The following is a 21352-nucleotide window of genomic DNA, read 5'->3' as shown; positions in this document are numbered from 1 at the left end:
GTGGGATTGCGATTTCCTTATAACCACAGTGGAATCATTTCAATAATTACATTGCTATAACAACAAATAATACCTTCATTAGGTATTGTATGTCTGAGATATATCTGCTGTACCTTTTGGACCTGGCAAGATTATGTGAGTTGCACAGATGTCTGAGGCAGGGCGATGGGTTTCACTGCAGGACAGAGTCTGTACTTGTAGAACAATGAGCAGAAACAAAAATCTCTTCACCCACTTCACCGCCATTCTGCTCGATTTGTCGAACCTGCAAAAACATGAAATGTGGCAGTACTCAGAATTATGTCTGCACATCTGGTGGTTTTCCCTTTGAATGAGAGTGTAAAATGGATGATAAGCACTTGCAACTGATTATATATCACTCCAGGTTTGTACTTGCATAGAAATCGATGGCGACCGGGAGAGGTGGGGAGTGTACTACAAATCTGCACTATCACCCAAGTAAAAATTTACTCCATTGATGGCTGACTGCAACTCTCTTAAAAAAACATTTATTTATGTTCAGTTGACTTGACACACCATCGACAACTATAAAAGCAAAATAATGTGGATGCTGGCAATCTGAAATGAAAAGAGAAAATGCTGGAAAATCTCAGCAGGTCTGGCAGCATCTGTGGAGAAGGAAACAAGAATTAATAGGCAAAATTCTCTGCCCTCCCCTTGGCGATTTTCCCGGCAATGGGAAGTGGTATGCTGTTCGCTGGCGGCAGGATTCTCTGGTCCCGCCACTGTCAATGGGAATTCCCACTGAAGCTACCCCATGCTGCTGGGAAATCTATGGCAGGGGATGTGCCACTGGCAGGATCCTGCTGGTGTGAATGGCAAGAGAATTCCAGCCGATATATCCAGTACATATGACTTCTTCAGTATCACTGAATATGAGGGCAATTCTCCAATGCAGCGGCCGGGAGAATCTCATGGCAGCCAATGAGCGGAATTCGCGCCTGCATTCCCACCCCGATAGCGTCTCCCAGTGCCGAATTTCTGGCAGTATCAGCTCCGCACTTCTAATCTGCTGAGAAGCGCCAAGAGCATTTAGATTGGTCTTTACATAGATTTTAAATGTGATTAACGGGCCTGGGACTGAAGTCTCTGGGCTCGTTAGCATTTCCCCCCACCCCTCCAGAGTGGTTCACTCCAGCAGGGATTATAGTAGCTCCCCACTTGCAGTGAGCTAGTGGCCCGACCACGCTGGAATAAAGGGGGCAATCGGGGTTTCCCAGAGGGTCATGCAGTGGGAGTGGGGTGCCCCTTGGGCACTGGCACCTTGGTGAATGCCAGCCTGTGCCCCCTGGCACTACCCAAGGGGCAATGTGCCAATGTCCAGGGGTCACCTTGGCACTGACCACCGGGCATGGGGCAGTGTCAAGAGGGCAGGATCTATGGGGCAATCAGTGAGTTGGGGGGTCCCGCTGTCACTCTGCAGAAAGGTTCGGTGGAGGAAGGAGGGGGGCCAATGATTGGGGCAGTCTGGGGGGTGTGGAGGGGGGGGGGCGGTCAGTGTGCTAGGGGGATTTGGGACTGTGGGGAGGGATTGGGTCTGTTGGGGGGGATCGGGACTCCAGGGGGGGGAGGACGGCACTGGCAGGAGGGGGGGGGGGGGGTCTGGGGGGAGGGGGGGGGGGCACTGGATATTGGAGCAGGCCAGGAGTGGGGGGTTCAGGGCTGGCCCGGGAATGGTTGGGGGGCCAGAGATTGGGCCATGGGGGGGTGGGGGGGGGGGAGCGGGGCGGTTGGTGGTGGTGGAAACAGAGGGCCGGCAGTGCGGTGGTTGTGGGGCTGGCATGCTGATAGGATTTGCAGGTTGACACTCAACCTGTTTGACCATGTTATGAACACACCTTCCTTGGCCATCAAATCCTGAGGTGGGACTCGAACCCGGAGCTTCTGGTTCAGAGGCAAGGACACTACTGTTGCACCACAAGACCTCTTACATTGTGGAAGGCCAGAATTTATTTTAAATAAAAAGCTTGATATCTTTTCTTCAATTTTTTTTGGCTCGTCCATCTTCGCCATGGTGATTGCCAACTCTAATTGTCTGCAGAAAGCAATCATGTTTCGTTGATTTTGGCATTTGCTCATCCACTATTTACTGGTGTGAGCTCAGGAATATAACATTCTAAAAGTATGAATTATGATGAAATTAACAATTATAAACCATGAAATAAAAGGTTATTTTTCTTAGCTTGTGAAGCTGAGGTGAAGTTGTGAATGTTAGGCATGAGTCCTGATTGATAGAGACTGAGTGAAATGGGGTGGTGAATAGAGCAGCAATGTGAGACGTTCACTGATATTGACCATTTGTGCAAGGTTACGTCACAACCTTGCTTTTTTAAGAAGGGCCATACAAGCCAAAGATGGCTGAGAATGTAAATTCAAATACCATCTGAAATGTTCCTGTATGGAGTGCACTCTGTCCAGAAAGACAGCGACAATAAATGTCACCTCCTCTTCTCAGACAGAGACATTTCAAAGGAAGAAGCAGTGCAGGCTAAACTGTCACCTCCTGTGGAGATAATGGAAGCTGATTACCATCTCAGCCGAAACTACTGCCTTTCTGCACATTGTAACCCAGACCTGTCCATTGGTTTTCCCCTTCAGGAATACACAAGGGACTGGGATAAAAAGCCAACTGCAGAGCTGATCAGTGTGGACTAGAGCTGGGGCGTAAGCATGTGTGACACAGAAACAAGGAAAAATAGCAGAGTCACCCCTGCTCTGGCAGGTAATAAAGTCTCGCTCTCTCTCTGATTGCTTGAAGCAAGTTAAGTCAGTTAAGTTAAGTCAAAGACTGATTCGTATTTTTTTAACTGTTATTTTTGGATTCACTTCTTATTTCTAATCTGTGCGTATGTGCATTGCATTTTATTATTTTTCTCACATTTTAATAACTAAAAACTCTTTCTTTAACGCAAGAAAACCAAGTTAAATTTTCTTGGCTCCTTTTAAAACATAAATACATTTGGACTGGGAAAAGGGAAGGGAACTGTTTTAAATTAACTTTGTTTTGACTAACCAAGGGGGTTGAATAAAGTAAGGGAGTCAGTTCATCCTTCCTCACCAGTGGGATATAGCAACTTGGGCTGACCTCAGCTGGAATCAGAACAAATTGGGATTGGTGCTGAGATAGTTCCCATGGATTTGGGGATCTTCCCCAGGGACTATGTCCACTGCAATGATGCCTTCGAGGCTAGGCTGCTGGCATTGCTAACTATCTGTACTCACTGTCTTCATGTAATTATTTATTTATTAGTGTCACAGGTAGGCTTATGTTAAAACTGCAGTGAGGTTAGTGTGAAAATCCTCTAGTCGCCACACTCCAGCACCTGTTCGGGTACACTGAGGGAGAATTTAGCATGGCCAATGCACCTAACCAGCACGTCTTTCAGCCTGTGGGAGGAAATAGGAGCTCCTGGAGGGAACCCACGCAGACACGGGGAGAACGTGCAGACTCCGCACAAACAGTGACACAAGCTGGGAATTGAACCCGGGTCCCTGGTGCTGTGAGACAGTAGTGCTAACCACTGTGCCACCATGCCACCCCTAGTCTCTGTGCAGAGCTTCTTGTCTCATGGTTGAGGAGCTCACTCCTCCTGTCCACCTCCTGTACCAAGGCCTTGAGTGCTACATCAGGAAACATTGGAGCAGGTTCTGTGTGCTCTGTTGCTTCATTTCTACTCTAATTCTTTCTGGGAGACTCTGGATTCAATGGTGAGTGGGGTGGCTTTGCCAGGGCCAAACTGACAGACCCTGGCAAAGGGGGTGGGTTGTCGCAATCACGAGAACGAGAACTGCAGAACAAGCACAGCCAGCCACTTCTGTTCATTGGGCACAGGGTGCCAAAACAGGAGGGCCCCATCTCAGATACTGTAGCGTCTTCCCCTGGCATGGGCACCCTCGCCACTAGTAAAAGAACTGCCCAATACCTATCCATCTCTGGTAAAATACCAGCAGACACAGGTAGGCAATGGGCATGGCACCCACCCTCCAGCAGGTCACTTTACTTTACGCCCACCCCTGTCTGCTAGCCCGACCCCAGGGAGTGGGGTGGGGGGTGTAAAATATTTTCCATTATATCTTTAATGTTTATTAAACAGAAAGTGGTCAGATAAAGGACAGAACAGTAATGAGGATGTGGTTACCATTGTCACATCTGAGGCCAGCTATTGTGGCTGTTGGGCTGCATTTTCCAGATAATACTGTGCCAAGAATACAGGTTTCATATCACAAACTGACTTCCTGACACCACTGTGTCACTGGGATCAGACTCAAGGGCAGACGAAATGCTGATAAGTGGCGAATAACATTTGTGCCACACAAGTGCCAGGCAATGACCATCTCCAACAAGAGAAAATCTAACCGTTGCCCCTTAACAGTCAATGGCATTATCATCGTTAAATCCCCTACTATCAACATCCTGGGGGGAGCCATTGACCAGAGACCTATCTGAAACTGCCATATAAATATTGAGGCTATAACAGCGGGTCAGAGGCTGGGGATTCTGTGGTGAGTGACTCACCTGCCGATTCCCCAAAGTCTGTTCATCCTCTACAAGGCACAACTCAGGAGTGTAATGGAACACACTCCATTTGCCTGAATAAGTGCAGCTCCAACAACATTCAAGAAGCTCAACTGGGACACAGTGTCAGCAGTGCGTACTATCTGCAAGACACATTGCAGCAACTCACCAAGGCTCCTTTGACATAACCTTCCAAATCAGCAGCATTTCCCAGAGAAGAGCAGTAGATGCATGGGAACATCACCACCAATATGTTCCCCTCCAAACCACAAACCACCCTGACTTGGAACTACATCGCTGTTCCTTCATTGTCACTGGGTCAAAATCCTGGGATTTCCTCCCTAACAGTATTGTGGGTTGTACCCACAACACATGGACTGCAGCGATTCAAGAAAGCAGCTCACCATCACCTTCTGGAGGGTAACTAGCTGCTGGCCTAACCAGTAAAGTCTACATCGTGAACAAATTTTAAAAAAAGGTTTGGAAACATTCTAAAGTCATTAAAAAATGCTGTTTTTTTCATGTCTCTACTAAAACTTTGGGGAGAGGCATTTCTGATGAATGTGATAAGTTGTGCACGTTAGTATCTTATGGATATTTGCTGACAGAGATGGAAGGGAGCAAAAATCAGAGGGTGTGTCCCATGGACATCTTTTACATAACTCTGGACAATAGGTAATGGAATAATATTTCATATTTATAGCAGTTGACTTCCTTGCTTTCTTAGCCAGAATGATGCTTATTGTGATAGATGACGTTAAGTCACTAACCCAGATCAATCACATTTTTCAAAGGGTGGAAACATTTTGGCTTAGAAGATTGTTGCCATGGTATGGGATGATAAGCATTCCTGCAGGAAATCCTCTCATTCCTGAACTCTGGCGCTGAACCTCTGGTACTTCCAGCCAGTTGGAGCTAATGGAGATGTTGGGCGGGATTTTCCAAACAAGCTCGCCCCAAGACCGGAAAATTCCACCCAAGGTCAACAGACCTTTGCATGATCCTGTCCCACCTGCTACGATCCCCGTGACGGGTGGGATGCAAAATTCTGCCCATTGTTCCACAAAATGAGCTTCCTGGCCAATCACTTACATTCAAGCATACAAATTATGAGCAGGAGTTGGCCATTTGGCTCCTCAAATCTGCTCTGCCATTCAATATGATCTTAGCTGATATGAATGTGGCCTCAACTCCACATTCTGTCTAGTCCTGATACCTTTGAGAGCGAACATTCACCAAGCAAAATGAAGATAATATGGATTAGAAGTCAGTCTTTGCTGTAATTGTTTGGCAGGTGGCAAATGGGTCAAAGATGTATCTTCGTCCCCAAGAGCTCCTGAAATACTTCCACTGAAAGTTAATCTCAGTAATGGTGATCAAACCATCAAGTTGAATAATGTCCTTTCTAGAAGGAAATCTGCCATCCTTACCTGGTCTGGCCTACAGGTGACTCCAGAACCACAGTAATGTGTTTGACTCTTAACTGCCCTCTGAAATGGCCTAGCAAGCCACTTAGTTCAAGAGCAATTAGGGATGGGTAACAAATGTGGGCCTTCTCAGTGATGCCCACATCCCAAGAAAGAATAAACCCATAAGGAAAAAACAGTAAACTGGGGAAATAAGAATACTGGTCTGAACTGGTCTTGTATACTTTAAAATGGAATACTAATAAAATGAGGAAACAAGAATACAAGTCTGAACTGTTTTTTCCTTCTGGGAAGGCAAAAAGCCTTTGTCAAATTGGACTTCCTGGAGTGGAATCGGCCAAGCAGACTTTTGCATGGAGTGGAATCGGCCAAGCAGACTTTTGCATGGAGTGGAATCGGCCAAGCAGACTTTTGCATGGTCCGCCCCCGCCCGCTATGATTCCCGTGGCGTGCAGGACCGGAAAATTCTGCCCCTTGTGTTTCTCTTAACTTCATTTAGTTTGTCGCCATCACCAACAAATGGTAAGTAGATAGCTGGAATGTTCCTCCCAGTTTCACAGCATGTCTGTGGGTCACAGCCAATGGCCTTCTCTCCTGTTGTTCATCCCCATCCTGCCAGGAATTAATAAAAGCTGCTGCTGAGACAGGCCGTGTGAAATGAATCTCTTGAAGAGCTACCTCTGGAGGCATAATGTGGAGATGCCGGCGTTGGACTGGGGTAAGCACAGTAAGAAGTCTCACAACACCAGGTTAAAGTCCAACAGGTTTATTTGGTAGCACTACCTTTCGGAGCCCCAAGCCCCTGCTTCAGGTGAGTGAGGACTCGTGTTCACAAACTGGGCATATAAAGACACAAACTCAATTTACAAGATAATGGGCGGAATGCGAGTCTTTACAGGTAATAAAGTCTTAAAGGTACAGACAATGTGAGTGGAGAGAGGATTAAGCACAGGTTAAAGAGATGTGTATTGTCTCCAGCCAGGACAGTTAGTGAGATTTTGCAAGCCCAGGCAAGTCGTGGGGGTTACAGATAGTGTGACATGAACCCAAGATCCCGGTTGAGGCCGTCCTCATGTGTGTGGAACTTGGCTATCAGTCTCTGCTCAGCGACTCTGCGCTGTCGTGTGTCATGAAGGCCACCTTGGAGACCGCTTACCCAAAGATCAGAGGCTGAATGCCCGTGACTGCTGAAGTGTTCCCCGACTGGAAGGAAACACTCCTGCCAGGTGATTGTCGAGCGGTGTTCATTCATTCGTTGTCGTAGCGTTTGCATGGTCTCACCAATGTACCATGCCTCGGGACATCCTTTCCTGCAGCGTATCAGGTAGACAACGTTGGCTGAGTTGCAAGAGTATGTACCATGTACCTGGTGGATGGTGTTCTCACGTGAGATGATGGCATCCGTGTTGATGATCCGGCAGTTCTTGCAGAGGTTGCTGTGGCAGGGTTGTGTGATATTGTGGTCACTGTTCTCCTGAACCGTCCTTGATGGAGATGTGTGTGTTCAAGAATGCAACCTATTGCGGTGAGAATGTGGTGTCGATGACCTGTGCTTAACCTGTGCTTAACCCTCTCTCCACTCACATTGTCTGTACCTTTAAGACTTGATTACTTGTAAAGACTTGCATTCCACCCATTATCTAGTAAATTGAGTTTGTGTCTTTATATGCCGTTTGTGAACACGAGTCCTCACTCACCTGAAGAAGGGACTTGGGGCTCCGAAAGCTAGTGCTGACAAATAAACCTGTTGGACTTTAACCTAGTGTTGTGAGACTTCTTACTGTGCTTACCCCAGTCCAACGCCAGCATCTCCTCATCATGGCTACCATCGACACCGCAAACCGCTGGCTCCAAGTCGAGAGGATCTCCAAGAAGATCGCGCATATCGACAAAGACATCAAATTTTTACAAAGATGCAAGAAAGCAGACAAGATACCGAAAGGACTACGGATCACGAACCCACTCAGGTCAACCTATAACACAGACTACACTGAGAGACTTTGCTGTCGCACCTCTCTCACACTCCTCAACCATCTCATACACCAACTCTACAGCAAACGCCGCAACCTGGAAACCAAGATAGAATCCATATTCTCAACTTGCGCTCAGGACGCAGACCAGCTGCGAAATCTTGCCAAGCAGACGAGACAGCGGAACTACGGCATCTACATGCACACCAAGAACAGGAAACTTGAGAAACTCGGCATCATCACCAGCAGCAACCAAGCCTCCCCGGTATCACAGTAGAAAACAGTATCACTGCAGGGAAGTCCATTGTCAACTTGTCGGACTACACACTTCAACCAGATGAAATTGAAGTTCTCAGCCGAGGGCTCAATTTTTGCCCCACCACTAAAATGGACCCCATCAGTCTCGCAGCGGACACAGAGGAATTCATCAGGCGAATGAGGCTGCGGGAGTTCTTCCACAAACCCCAAGAGGCCAACAGCGAACACAATGAGACAGCCAATGAACCGGAACAGCCAACAGAGAGATCCGCGGTGCAGCGACCGAAGAGGAAAGAGTCGAATTGGACTCCTCCGGAAGGCCGCTGCCCTCGACTCGACATGTATGCCCAAGCCATCAGGAGGTGCGTCAATGCCAGATTCATTAGCCGCACTCACAAGACAGCCCTGAACGTCACCCAAGCACAACGCAACGCCATCCATGCTCTCAAGACCAACCGCAACATTGTCATCAAACCAGCAGACAAAGGAGGGGCCATCGTCATACTGAACAGAACGGATTACTGCAAAGAAGTGTACCGACAACTGAACAACCAGGAACACTACAGACAGTTACCCGCAGATGCGACCAAAGAACACGCTCGTCAACTCAACACTCTGATCAAGACCTTTGATCCGGACCTTCAGAGCATCCCACATACTCCCCGCGTTGGAGATCTCTACTGCCTCCCGAAGATACACAAGGCCAACACACCCGGCTGTCCCATCGTATCAGGCAATAGGACCCTGTGTGAGAACCTCGCCGGCTACATCGAGGGCATCCTGAAACCCATTGTACAAAGAACCCCCAGCTTCTGTCGCAAGACTACAGACTTCCTACAGAAACTCAGCACACATGGAGCAGTTGAACCAGGAGCACTCCTCGTCACAATGGATGTCTCGGCACTCTACACCAGCATCCCCCATGACGACGGCATTGCTGCAACTGCCTCAGTACTCAACGCCGACAACTGCCAATCTCCAGATGCAATTCTACAACTCATCCGCTTCATCCTGGACCACAACGTCTTCACCTTCAACAACCAGTTCTTCATCCAGACACACGGAACAGCCATGGGGACCAAATTCACACCTCAATATGCCAACATCTTCATGCACAGATTCGAACAAGACCTCTTCAACGCACAGGACCTTCAACTGATGCTATACACCAGATACATCAATGACATTTTCTTCCTTTGGACTCATGGCGAACAATCACTGAAACAACTATATGATGACATCAACAAATTCCATCCCACCATCAGACTCACCATGGACTACTCTCTGGAATCGGTTGCATTCTTGGACACACGCATCTCCATCAAGGATGGTCACCTCAGCACTTCACTTTCCCGCAAGCCCACGGATAACCTCACGATGCTCCACTTCTCCAGCTTCCACCCTAAACACGTTAAAGAAGCCATCCCCTACGGACAAGCCCTCCGTATACACAGGATCTGCTCAGCTGAGGAGGATCACAACAGACACCTCCAGACGCTGAAAGATGCCCTCATATGAACATGATATGGTGCTCGACTCATCGATCGACAGTTCCGACGTGCCGCAGCGAAAAACCGCACCGACCTCCTCAGAAGACAAACACGGGACATGGTGGATAGAGTACCCTTCGTCGTCCAGTACTTCCCCGGAGCGGAGAAACTACGACATCTCCGGAGCTTTCAACATGTCATCGATGAAGACGAACATCTTGCCAAGGCCATCCCCACACCCCCACTTCTTGCCTTCAAACAATCGCACAACTTCAAACAGACCATTGTCCGCAGCAAACTACCGAGCCTTCAGGAGAACAGTGACCACGACATCACACAACCCTGCCACAGCAACCTCTGCAAGACATGCCGGATCATCGACACGGATGCCATCATCTCACGTGAGAATACCCTCCACCAGGTACATGGTACATACTCTTGCATCTCAGTCAACGTTGTCTACCTGATACGCTGCAGGAAAGGATGTCCCGAGGCATGGTACATTGGGGAGACCATGCAGACGCTACGACAACGGATGAATGAACACTGCTCAACAATCACCAGGCAGGAGTGTTCCCTTCCAATCGGGGAACACTTCAGCGGTCATGGGCATTCGGCCTCTGATCTTCGGGTAAGTGTTCTCCAAGGCGGCCTTCACGACACAAGACAACGCAGAATCGCTGAGCAGAGACTGATAGCCAAGTTCCACACACATGAGGACGGCCTCAACCGGGATCTTGGGTTCATGTCACATTATCTGTAACCCCCACGACTTGCCTGGGCTTGCAAAATCTCACTAACTATCCTGGCTGGAGACAATACACATCTCTTTAACCTGTGCTTAACCCTCTCTCCACTCACATTGTCTGTACCTTTAAGACTTGATTACCTGTAAAGACTCACATTCCAACCATTATCTTGTAAATTGAGTTTGTGTCTTTATATTCCCTGTTTGTGAACACGAGTCCTCACTCACCTGAACAAAGGGCTTGGGGCTCCGAAAGCTGGTGCTGACAAATAAACCTGTTGGACTTTAACCTGGTGTTGTGAGACTTCTTACTCTGGAGGCATAATCAGCCATATTGACAGTTTAAAAGAGGACCCAAAGCCAGCATGTGCGATTTGTGCCTACTATTGGGGCATGCACTCTGTTGATTATGTGCCCCTCCAAAAAAAGGTTCTGAACAAATTTTCTCCCCTTGTATTTTACAAAGAAAGAATTGCACCTCCAAAAGAAAACAAGTGACATAATTTTAACAGGCTGAAAGCTTCTCTTTACGATTTTATTTTTACATAGTTTACTTGTCCAATTTTCTTTTTATCCTTTAAACCTATTCAATCCTAAAATATCTCAGATGGCATCACGGCGTAAAATGCTGCTTTATCTAATGGTTGGACAGATCATAACACTGCATTTGTTACTGGAAAGTGCAGTTTTTAAATCTAAATTAAGTTGAATCTAAATTTAAGAGCATTGGATTTGGCAAGATTCTGCCACTGACAGTAATTCACTAACATTAGTGATCCCGTTTAGTTGATTTTCTGGACACTTTGAGCAAGATTTTCCAGCTGCACTGGCCTCAAGGCTGGAAAACCCTGTCCAAGGTCAGCAGAACTTTGCATGGTCCGCCCCCGCCCGCTATGATTCCCTTGGCCGCCAGAACGGGAAAATTGCGTTGCTGCTAACTTCATTGAGTTTGTCGTTATTCTTGCTCTTTGTTTTGATGTAGCTGACCACAAGGCCTCATTATAATTTATGTTCTGGTTTAGCCAGGATTTTTCCCTTTAGTTCCAGTAGCATATGTAACTGTTTATCTTTAATGATAGTGACTCTATTTTAAAAACATACTGTAGTAATCCATCCTTCTTCTTGCTTTAATGAAAGGGAAGTTTAGCAAAATAAATCTGTCGACAGTAAACTATTGAACTGAATAACAGGAACAATTCCCAGGAAAAATAACACGAAGCATCCACTGAATGCACACACTTATAGATGTTATCATTTGTAAAGCAGAAATTTGTTATGGTTCAGCTCGAATCTTATCAAAAAAACCATTTTCATTAAACGACACTTCTGAGTAAGGATATCATTCCGAAAAAATAAATACAAGCAAAGACTGAAGAGCCTATCTTCACTGTGTATTTAATGCACACTTTCTTCTTACAAACTAAAGTCAATCCTCATGTTATAATAGTGAACACAGCCTAAAGTTTCTGACCAAACACAAGATTTGCTTACCTCTTAAAACAACGAAGTAAAATGAAGGATCTTATCCGTGCCTCTGGTACCCTATCCAGATCCTTTGCAGAGTGTTTATTCATTGTTGACATTTGTTTATTACAGAGTTGCTTTTAATATTGCGTCAGTGAATCACATTGCCCACCCAGTGTTTGTGCTTAAAGGATTTGAATCTATTATATTGAAGTTTTTTATTGCCCCAAAAATGCTCTGTAAAGTGTGTTGCGATCATCAAATGAATGAAAGCGTTGTTTAAAGGCCATACGGTTTGTATAAAATCAATTCCCACACCGAGTTATTTGCCCAGTTCACTTTCTTGTTTAAAGAGTTATTCCTTTGCCTATTTCTTTCTGTTTCTTCCCTTTGACACATGTCTCCATTGTGTGTTTTGCTCCCAAGTCTACAGCACTACTTCCAAGTACAGGAGGCTGTGAAAAGCTGCACAAGAATAATGTCAGAGAGCTGGAGCTGCAGATTGTTTTTCCCATTTGGCAAACTGCTCGTCCACGATAAACCACCAAAATAGAATGGTGGTGATTGGATGGGAGCATGAGCAAAGGCAATGAGTCAAATGTTGTTTACTGGGTAACTTACTGGGGGCAGGGGAGGAACAAGAAGGATTTCTGGCAAAATACGCTCTTTTGTTTGCAGTTATTCAGGCTATTATTTTGGTTAGCCTGGACTTGCTTCTTCGAAGCCAAACTGGAAATGTAGCTGTTTATCTGCAGTGGAAATAATTTAAGTTGAATAAAATGTGATCATATCTTCCCTGCTACAGATCTATGACATTGGGGGCTCACAAAAATGGGCCATTGGCTGTGTACATTACAGGTTTTTAGAAGTTTACATTTGTAAACAGAACATTGTTATGGTTTTGCATGTTTAGAAATGTACTTTTCATGAAATCAAACATCTAAAGAATGGGTAAGATTCTGAAAATTGCAAAATCTGAAGAGAATGTAAGTCAATGTTTATTTAATGAAACTTCTTGGCACTTATGGTTAATTATTAGATTTTTATTTTACATTTACTGCAGCAATTCTGTGACTGGAGGAACTACATAAAGTGTTTTGCAGATTCCTCGCTTTCATTCTCCCTGTATTCGGATTTACTTACATAAGGTGTGGCAGAGATCAGACAGAGACATCCATGAACAACACACAGTTGAGGGGAGAAGGAGTGAACGGCAAAGCCTTATTTTAAAAATGCAGCAAAGGAAAATAGCAGAGTGACAAAGGAGAGCTGGCTAGATATATCTGGGAAGAGAGTCTGTCCAAATCCCAAGAGTGAAGGTTCCATTACTAAGTCAAAGCCAAAGATGGGAGGTAAGAGAGAAGATAAATAAATATATCAAGTATATGGTGTTGGTACATTAAATATAATAAAATGGTTTATCAAAGTAATTAATGCTGAACAAACAAGCCAAATTAGATATTAAGTCCAATCTGGACCAAAAAGTAGTTGAAAAATTAAAAGGTAATATAGGTGTCATGATCAAGAAACATAAAGGAATGTACATATGTCTACATCATCCTGGCTCCTTTATAATTTTTTTTCAGTGAATAAATGGCTGGACTGATAACATATTTGCAGCTGACCACATAATAGCAGTTCTGGAAATTTCTGAGCAGTTTAAAAATGGACAAAGACAAACTGTTCAAACGCCTGGGGGGTGATCTTACCATTACACCCTGCCCATCGGCGAAGCTAGCCGGTAAGATCGCAAGAGAGCCAAGAAATCCGGGCGTTCTGGATGGGAGCGGATTTGTGATCATTCTCGGTGGGGGGTCGTGAACGGCCATGCTGAGCTCCGAGGTCGGGTGAGGGTCACGGAGGCCAGTCACAGAGGTAATGACAGGTCTCTGTTGATGTCAACACGGAGACCTGCACATGCGCAGTGGTATCATCTGCTGCTATCAGCCGGCTTTCAGGTGTTTTAGGCCCTACCCACTACCCCTATAGGCAGAAATCATATCAGGGCTTTTTTTTAACTGCACAGAGTGTATAAGATTCGTCTGGTAGCCTCGACGAGAACATAGGCGCCGATTCTTCCAAAAGAATTCTAACTGCTATATTTGTGTGAAACTGGAGTAAATCACATTGTTTTTTTCAGTGGGAGTTCAGTGAAAAACACCCCACACTCTGTGCGCTGCTGCGTGCACCAGTGTAAATCATGTAAGGAATCACTGGGTGGGGCCTCTTTCCACTGGAGAGGCCGGTAGCATAGCGCTGAGCTGAGCGGGCCACTGCGCATGCACTGATCTGTCAGTGCCGAGATCGGCACATGCACCGTAGTCCCTGACTGCCGGCCTCCCGATTGCTGGCCAGCCCCGTGCCCCCCGCATCACCAGCCCTCCACCGCAGCATGGTCTGATCACTGGCCCCCCAAACATGCCCGGACCCAACCCCGACCCTCCCCTGCCTGCAGCCCCGAGCCCTAACCCTCCAACCCCACCCTGATGCCCAGCCGTTATCACTGGCCTCCCTCCCTCTGCTCACGATCCCTCAGGCAGAGTGGCAGCGGGCGCCCCCACCCCCACCGATTAGGCCCTGCTCCCTTGGCGATGCCTGATGGGCAGTGCCAAGGTGCCCCCTGGGCATTGGCACTTTGCCCCTTAGGCAGTGCCAGGGTGCACAGGCTGGCACTGCCAAGATAGCAATGCCCAGTGGGGGCCTCGGTTGCCCCCCTTCACTCCAGCTCATACTAAACCCCGCTGGTGGTAAATGCTCCTGGCAGGCAGGAGAGGCTCGCAGGCCTGGAGACTTCAATCCCGGGCCCGCTAATAGCATTTAAAATATATTCAAATTAACACATGCAGCTCTGCGCCTAATTCCGGCGTGGAGCTGACGGTGCCAGATATCCGGCACTGGGAGACACTCTCAGTGCCGGACGCCCAGCGTGGATCGCGCTAATCTGGGCGCTGAAATCTCCTGGCCCGCTGCACTAGAAAATCAGCGCAGTGGGATGGGAGAATCGCCCCCATGGATCTGGAATGTGACATTCCTTGCGTTCATTTCAGCCAAACCAGCACAAAGGAGAGTAGATGAAGTTTCTGTCCCAGCTCGACAAAGGCAGAGCTATTTGTGACTCATCGCCAACAATGGGTTTTGCAGTTCCTTAAAAAACACAATAGCTGGAATTTTACCACCCTGCAGGAGTCAGAGTGGGTGAGAAGTGGACCACGGAAAGTTCTATTGATCTCGGGCGAGATTTTAAAGTTTTGGGATGAGCGAGGCTATAATATCCCACCCAATGGGTTTTAACAAGAGGATCTCGTTAGCTAACTAACTCAAATTGAAACCACCCTGTAATATGGCCGAGGCTTGAGCTGTTTGAGTTGCTTTAGTTATACTGCTTTTGGGTTCCACCTTCAGTGGCTATTTAACCTCAGAAGACAACCAAAGCCCCAGGCTAGCAGACTGCCTCTGTCTGTCATCTTACATCAAAAACAGCAGCAGAACCAGAGCTCTGTCCAGGTTTAAACTGCCTGGCCCTCATCTACACTGTTTCTACTGGAACATTTGAACCTCTGTACCAGTGCCTACTGCAAGACTAATTCAGCTCTACATGCGTCTCCCATTGTGGATATCAGTGTGACTGGACAAAGTGGATAAGCCCACATCAGCTTCAGCCCTGGAAGAACACATCATTGGGCCTTTGATTCTGTATTCTAGACTCACGTGAAACTATCATTCTTATTTTATCTGTGATCTTTGTTCTGCATCCATTTCTCTTTCCTGTTCCCTTCTTTTATTGTATGAATACAAAGGAGTTGGGGGTGGGGGGGGAGGCATTGTGAACCCTCTTGCCATGTTTGGAGTGTGTGCAAAATAAACTAACCCTCTGATTCTATCCTATCTCGAGTTTGCTGTCAGGTTATTAATAGAGAATTGGATCTCTCCAAAACGGAAGTGTTTATATATCCTGAATTTCACAGCTGTCGGTTGTGTATGAGTGGTCGGCAGGCTCAGAGTGGATCCGGAATCTGCTTCCTGCGACATTATGCTGCAAACAGGATATCACACTGAGTGGCCTAAATGCGTCCTCTGGTTGGGCTGACAGTCCGGGTGGGCGGTGGAAGCTAATCAGGCATTGGGTCCAATGGGGACCCAGTGGGGAATTTAAAACCTGCAGAGGAGTTGAGGGAGCTGTCTGGATGGAATTGAATAACTGTCCCGTTGTGCAGTCATGGCCTTAGCACCAATGGGCACAGGAGGTGGGAGGGCACTCAGCCCTCCGATTCTCAGATGAATGCCTCAGCATACTGGTTGCGGAGGTTACTGCCAAGTTTTACATTCTGATGCCAAGGGTTGGCAAGGGGAGGCCACCGCATCTAACAAAGGAGGCCTGGAGATGGTCACCCAGGTCAGTGGGCACAATGTGGTGCACCACACCTGGATACAGTGCCATCATTCAGCTGAATGTGCAAGGATGGACTGTAAGGAGCCCAACTTTCTACATAGGAACATAGAAGCATAGAAATAAAACAGGAATAGGCTATTCGGCCCTTTGAGCTTGTCCTTCCGGTAGTGGGCGAATCACATCACCCATCTGAATAGAGTGGCAGTGGCAAGCTGGATGCAGCTGCGGGTATCAGATTGGAACACACTACACAGATCCCCACAGACCTCTGGAGTGAACCAGTGGCATAGACGTTGAGGGCCACAATAACCTTCAGAGACACCGGTACAGGGTATTCCCGCATGCAGTTGGAGACAATCTACAAGCCAATCATCTGCATATTGTGGTGACAGTGCCCCAAAGAGGTGGAGCCTCCATTGACGCTGGACCTTGGGCATGTTGAGGTAGTCAGAGCACTGCCTGTACACTATGGCTGCAGGCGGCAGCTCCTGTGGACTTTCCCGCCTTTCTCTCCCTGCTGACCCTGTACCCTCAGTGCCCGCACCTCTCCTCCCACACATCCCTCCCTGGGATGCTGCTTGCGGTCACCTGACCTCCTCTCTCCCTCCTGACCCGCTCATCCTCCTCAGAGGAGCTCCCATCAGCTGAGTATACAATGCCCATGATCAGAAATGCACAGGGCACTATCCATGTACCCAAATGGCTACATGTCTGAAACCTTCAGACAAAGATGAAGTATTCCTAAGTAAAGCTATCCATGAATGGAATGCACCAGAAATGACAGAGAAACCTCTCGAATCGAAGACAGCAATAACCTAAAGAGGCACAGCCTTTTCTCTGGGGGATTTTTATCCTGCTCCTGGATGGGAATTTGAGGGAAACGTATTGATTACCTTCCCCTGTTGTCCATGCAACAACCACAAAGTTGCAGGGACAAGGTAAAATTGCTTTTCACTGGTAAATTAATAGCCTTAATTGGCCCTTTAAGTATCGGCAGGCATGCTTCTGTTTCTCGGACGTATCCACCGATTATAATATCACTCACGTGCACAATGACATGGGGATGCTAGCCTGACCTCTTATGTGAATTCACACAAATTCAGGTTGGCCACATGCACCCACATTAACCGTGTAAAATTCTGAAGGGAAAATCCAAAGCACATTTCTGTTTCAAGACGGATGGTGAGAGGAGAAATCAGAGCTGTTTAAATTAAACCCCCCCCCATCTGACCTTAACATATGGCTTGGGCCTCTTTTTCTCTTGCCCTCAGAGTACACAGAGTAACGAAGTCCTCTGCTAGCTTCTGTCAGCATCTCGGGCTTGCATTTTGCACTCTGTGCCAGTGACCTCACATTTGCTGCTTTCCCCATGTGATACAGGAGTGACAGAAATTCTGCCGAGATAACAAAAAACCTTCTACTTCCACAATGGTATAAATAATAAATATAACGTAATATCGGTATCAGTGCCATGGTGAAACAATTTTTATTGAACAGCTGTTAATGTAATGGACATAAACTTGGAAAATATTATTAGTCATAAATGTATTTGTAGAACAAAGGCTAGATCACATCAGTCCTGAATAAGCAACGCTTCAGTGTCAGTGGGCGAACAAATCCACAAGGAGCGAGACATCCTGGTTTTAGTGCCAAATTGCCCCTGCTTGAGTCCTCTAGCCCTGACTCTGCCCACACACATGAGATCAGAGGAGGTTCCTTCATTAGTTTGTCAACGGTGAGGGACTGTTACACGAAGGGCACATCCAAGGCCCCCGCCCTTGTTGGGAATAGAAATGCTGGGTACTCACTCCAGCCTCCTCAGAGAGTTGTTACCACTATCCCCATGGCCTCCTCTCTGGTGAGGGGCAATGCCTTAACAAAAAATGGTTTGACTAAAATAAAACTGAAATTTCTCTTTGGTGATTTTCATGCTCCAGGATCCTGGCCTAAACTTGCAGGTGGGTCCCATATCCACCAATTAACAGATGGGTACCTCACCATCTGAGGGCTGGGAAAGTTTTGAGATAGGCAGAATTCTGCTTCCAACCTCTTCTCCCAGAAATCCTGGTCCATGGCTGGGATCTGGCCATTTCAACAGTCTCTTTCCAAAGGCAAGATGGGAAAGTCTAGAGAGGCCTCAGATTTAAGGGACTCTTTTGTTTAGATTTTTAGAAATTAAAAATTGTACTCATTGTGAAGGGTCCCACCTGAAGAGTCAACTCATCTTCTCTCTCACCTGCTGCTTATATCTGGTACATTGACAATTCTATTTAGGCGGCACAGTGGCACAATGGGTAGCACTAATGCCTCACAGCGCCAGGGACCCCGGTTCAATTCCAGTCTCGGGTCACTGTCTGTGTGGAGTTTGCATATTCTCCCCTTGTCTGCGTGGGTTTCCTCCAGCTTCCTCCCACAGTCCAAAGATATATAGTTAGGTTGATTGGCCATGCTAAATTGCCCTTAGTGTCAGGGGACAAGCAGGGTAAATATGTGGGGTTACAGGGATAGGGCCTGGGTGGGATTATTGTCAGTGCAGGCTTGATGGGCCGAACGGCCTCCTTCTGCATTGTAGGGATTCTATTAGGTGAAAAATAGATCTCTGACAGGTTTATAGTGAGTCATCATGAATATAGAGATTTATTTATACTTTAAACATCAGCCAAGTGGAAATGGCGACATGGAAGCAAACTGCGATACAACATATGACGCATAGAATTGCTCAAAGGGGAATTCCTACGTACTTCCTTTTTCCCAATATTGTGGCTTCTATAGTTCCCTTTATCATTTGGCACTTCGGATGTTTGAACATTTTCTTATGAAGCCCTAGCAACCGGTTATCTTTCTGGCTTAAACTGTTTGGTTGAGCATGACTATGAGATTCTGTAAAGATACACGGTAAAGGTAGACCAATTTCAGCATACAGCCAAGATTAAATAAAACCCTGTCAAGGTCATCGGGTGCATTTCAACATCAATTTTTGACATTTGTTGGAATGTATTACTTGAGTTCCTTAACATGTTTGAAAAATTACTTTCTTCAATCAGTCGGATAACAATTTGTCCACAATTTCTGCATGTTTTCCTTTATCATAAAGTAACTGAATGGTCGCTGTGGCCTAATCTTAAACACATCAACGATATCTTCCAGACCACACTGCAAATGTTGGACCGGACAATTTGCAATATCTGTTCATGTCCCCAATTTCATCTTACTGGCCTGAAGTAAATTATTCCCATTATTGGAGGGTTTGAAAATACAGAGCCAAGCATTTTAAATAACTTTCTATATTTCTACTCGTGTAGACAGGACCAAGACTGATAATAAATTCCATCCAATCTCTGATATGATGCAAAAATTGGGCAGAGCACCACACAGTCATCTGTAAGGCTGCAGGAGGAGCAGTTGGGAGGACGAGGGAATTGTCAGAGAACAGATGAACCTCAGTCATCAGGAGAACAGTGAGAGGGTCAGGGGTTCAGAGGGCAACAGGAGGGTCGGGGTTCAGAGGGTGGGAGAGGGTCAGTAATCAGAGGGGTCAGTGATTGGGAAGATCAGTGATGGGGAGGGTCAGTGATTGGGAGGGTCAGTGATGGGGAGGATCAGTGATGGGGAGGGTCAGTGATTGGGAGGGGCTGTGATTGGGAGGATCAGTGATGGGGAGGGTCAGTGATTGGGAGGGTCAGTGATGGGGACAGTCATTGATTGGGATGGTCAGTGATTGGGAGGGTCAGTGATTGGGAGGGTCAGTGATTGGGAGGGTCAGTGATTGGGAGGATCAGTGATGGGGAGGGTCAGTGATTGGGAGGGTCAGTGATTAGGAGGGTCAGTGATTGGGAGGGTCAGTGATGCAGAGGGTCAGAGATGGGGAGGGTCAGTGATTGGGAGGGTCAGTGTTTGGAGGATCAGTGATGGAGAGGGTCAGTGATTGGGAGGGTCAGTGATGGGGAGGGTCAGTGATGGGGAGGGTCAGTGATTGGGAGGGACTGTCATTGGGAGGGACTGTGATTGGGAGGGACAGTGATTGGGAGGGTCAGTAATTAGGAGAGTCAGTGATTGGGGGGTCAGTGATGGGGAGTGTCAGTGATGGGGAGGGTCAGTGATGGGGAGGGTCAGTGATTGGGAGGGTCAGTGTTTGGAGGGTCAGTGTTTGTAGGATCAGTGAGTGGGTGGGTCAGTGATTGGGAGGATCTGTGATGGTGCGGGTCAGTGATTGGGGAAGGTCAGTGATGGGGAGGGTCAGTGATGGAGGGCTCAGTGATTGGGAGGGTCAGTGATGGAGGGGTCAGTGATGGGGAGGGTCAGTGATGGGGAGGGTCAGTGAAGGAGAGGGTCAGTGATGGAGGGGTCAGTGATGGAGGGGTCAGTGATGGGGAGGGTCAGTGATGCAGAGGGTCAGTGATGCAGAGGGTCAGTATGCGGACGCTCAGTGATGGGGAGGGTCAGTGATGGAGAGGGTCAGTGTTTGGGGAGTCAGTGATGGAGAGGGTCTGTAATTGGGAGGGTCAGTGATTGAGAGGGTCAGTGATGGGGAGGGTCAGTGATTGGGAGGGTCAGTGATGGGGAGGGTCAGTGATTAGGAGGGTCAGTGATGGGGAGGGTCAGTGATTGGGAGGGTCAGTGATGGGGAGGGTCAGTGATGGGGAGGGTCAGTGATGCGGAGGGTCAGTGATGGGGAGGGTCAGTGATGGGGAGGGTCAGTGATTGGGAGGGTCAGTGATGGGGAGGGTCAGTGATGCAGAGGGTCAGTGATGCAGAGGGTCAGTGATGCAGAGGGTCAGTGATCGGGTGGTCAGTGATGGGGAGGGTCAGTGATGGGGAGGGTCAGTGATGGGGAGGGTCAGTGATGCAGAGGGTCAGTGATGCAGAGGGTCAGTGATCGGGTGGTCAGTGATGGGGAGGGTCAGTGATGGGGAGGGTCAGTGATGGGGAGGGTCAGTGATGGGGAGGGTCAGTGATGGGGAGGGTCAGTGATGGGGAGGGTCAGTGATGCAGAGGGTCAGTGATGCAGAGGGTCAGTGATCGGGTGGTCAGTGATGGGGAGGGTCAGTGATGGGGAGGGTCAGTGATG

The 21352-nt window shown here is 47.4% G+C and overlaps 1 protein-coding gene across 10 annotated transcripts in view; it reads right to left on the bottom strand.

Moving 5' to 3' along the window:
* Window positions 1-21352, bottom strand: part of LOC144495855 (collectin-10-like) — a 204421-nt gene that overhangs the window by 51791 nt on the left and 131278 nt on the right. For 9 of the 10 annotated variants that reach the window (XM_078216498.1, XM_078216500.1, XM_078216506.1 and 6 more), the window contains one exon: window positions 114-265. In XM_078216498.1, coding sequence (XP_078072624.1) covers window positions 114-265 — 152 coding nt within the window. Of the gene's footprint in view, window positions 1-113; window positions 266-11921; window positions 12097-21352 lie in introns of those variants that run through there. The other variant, XM_078216497.1, reaches the window with a different exon arrangement.

The sequence above is a fragment of the Mustelus asterias genome, chromosome 7 (assembly GCF_964213995.1).
Source record: "Mustelus asterias chromosome 7, sMusAst1.hap1.1, whole genome shotgun sequence".
Lineage (NCBI taxonomy): Eukaryota > Metazoa > Chordata > Chondrichthyes > Carcharhiniformes > Triakidae > Mustelus > Mustelus asterias.
This window is presented reverse-complemented; position numbering and strand designations above follow the sequence as displayed.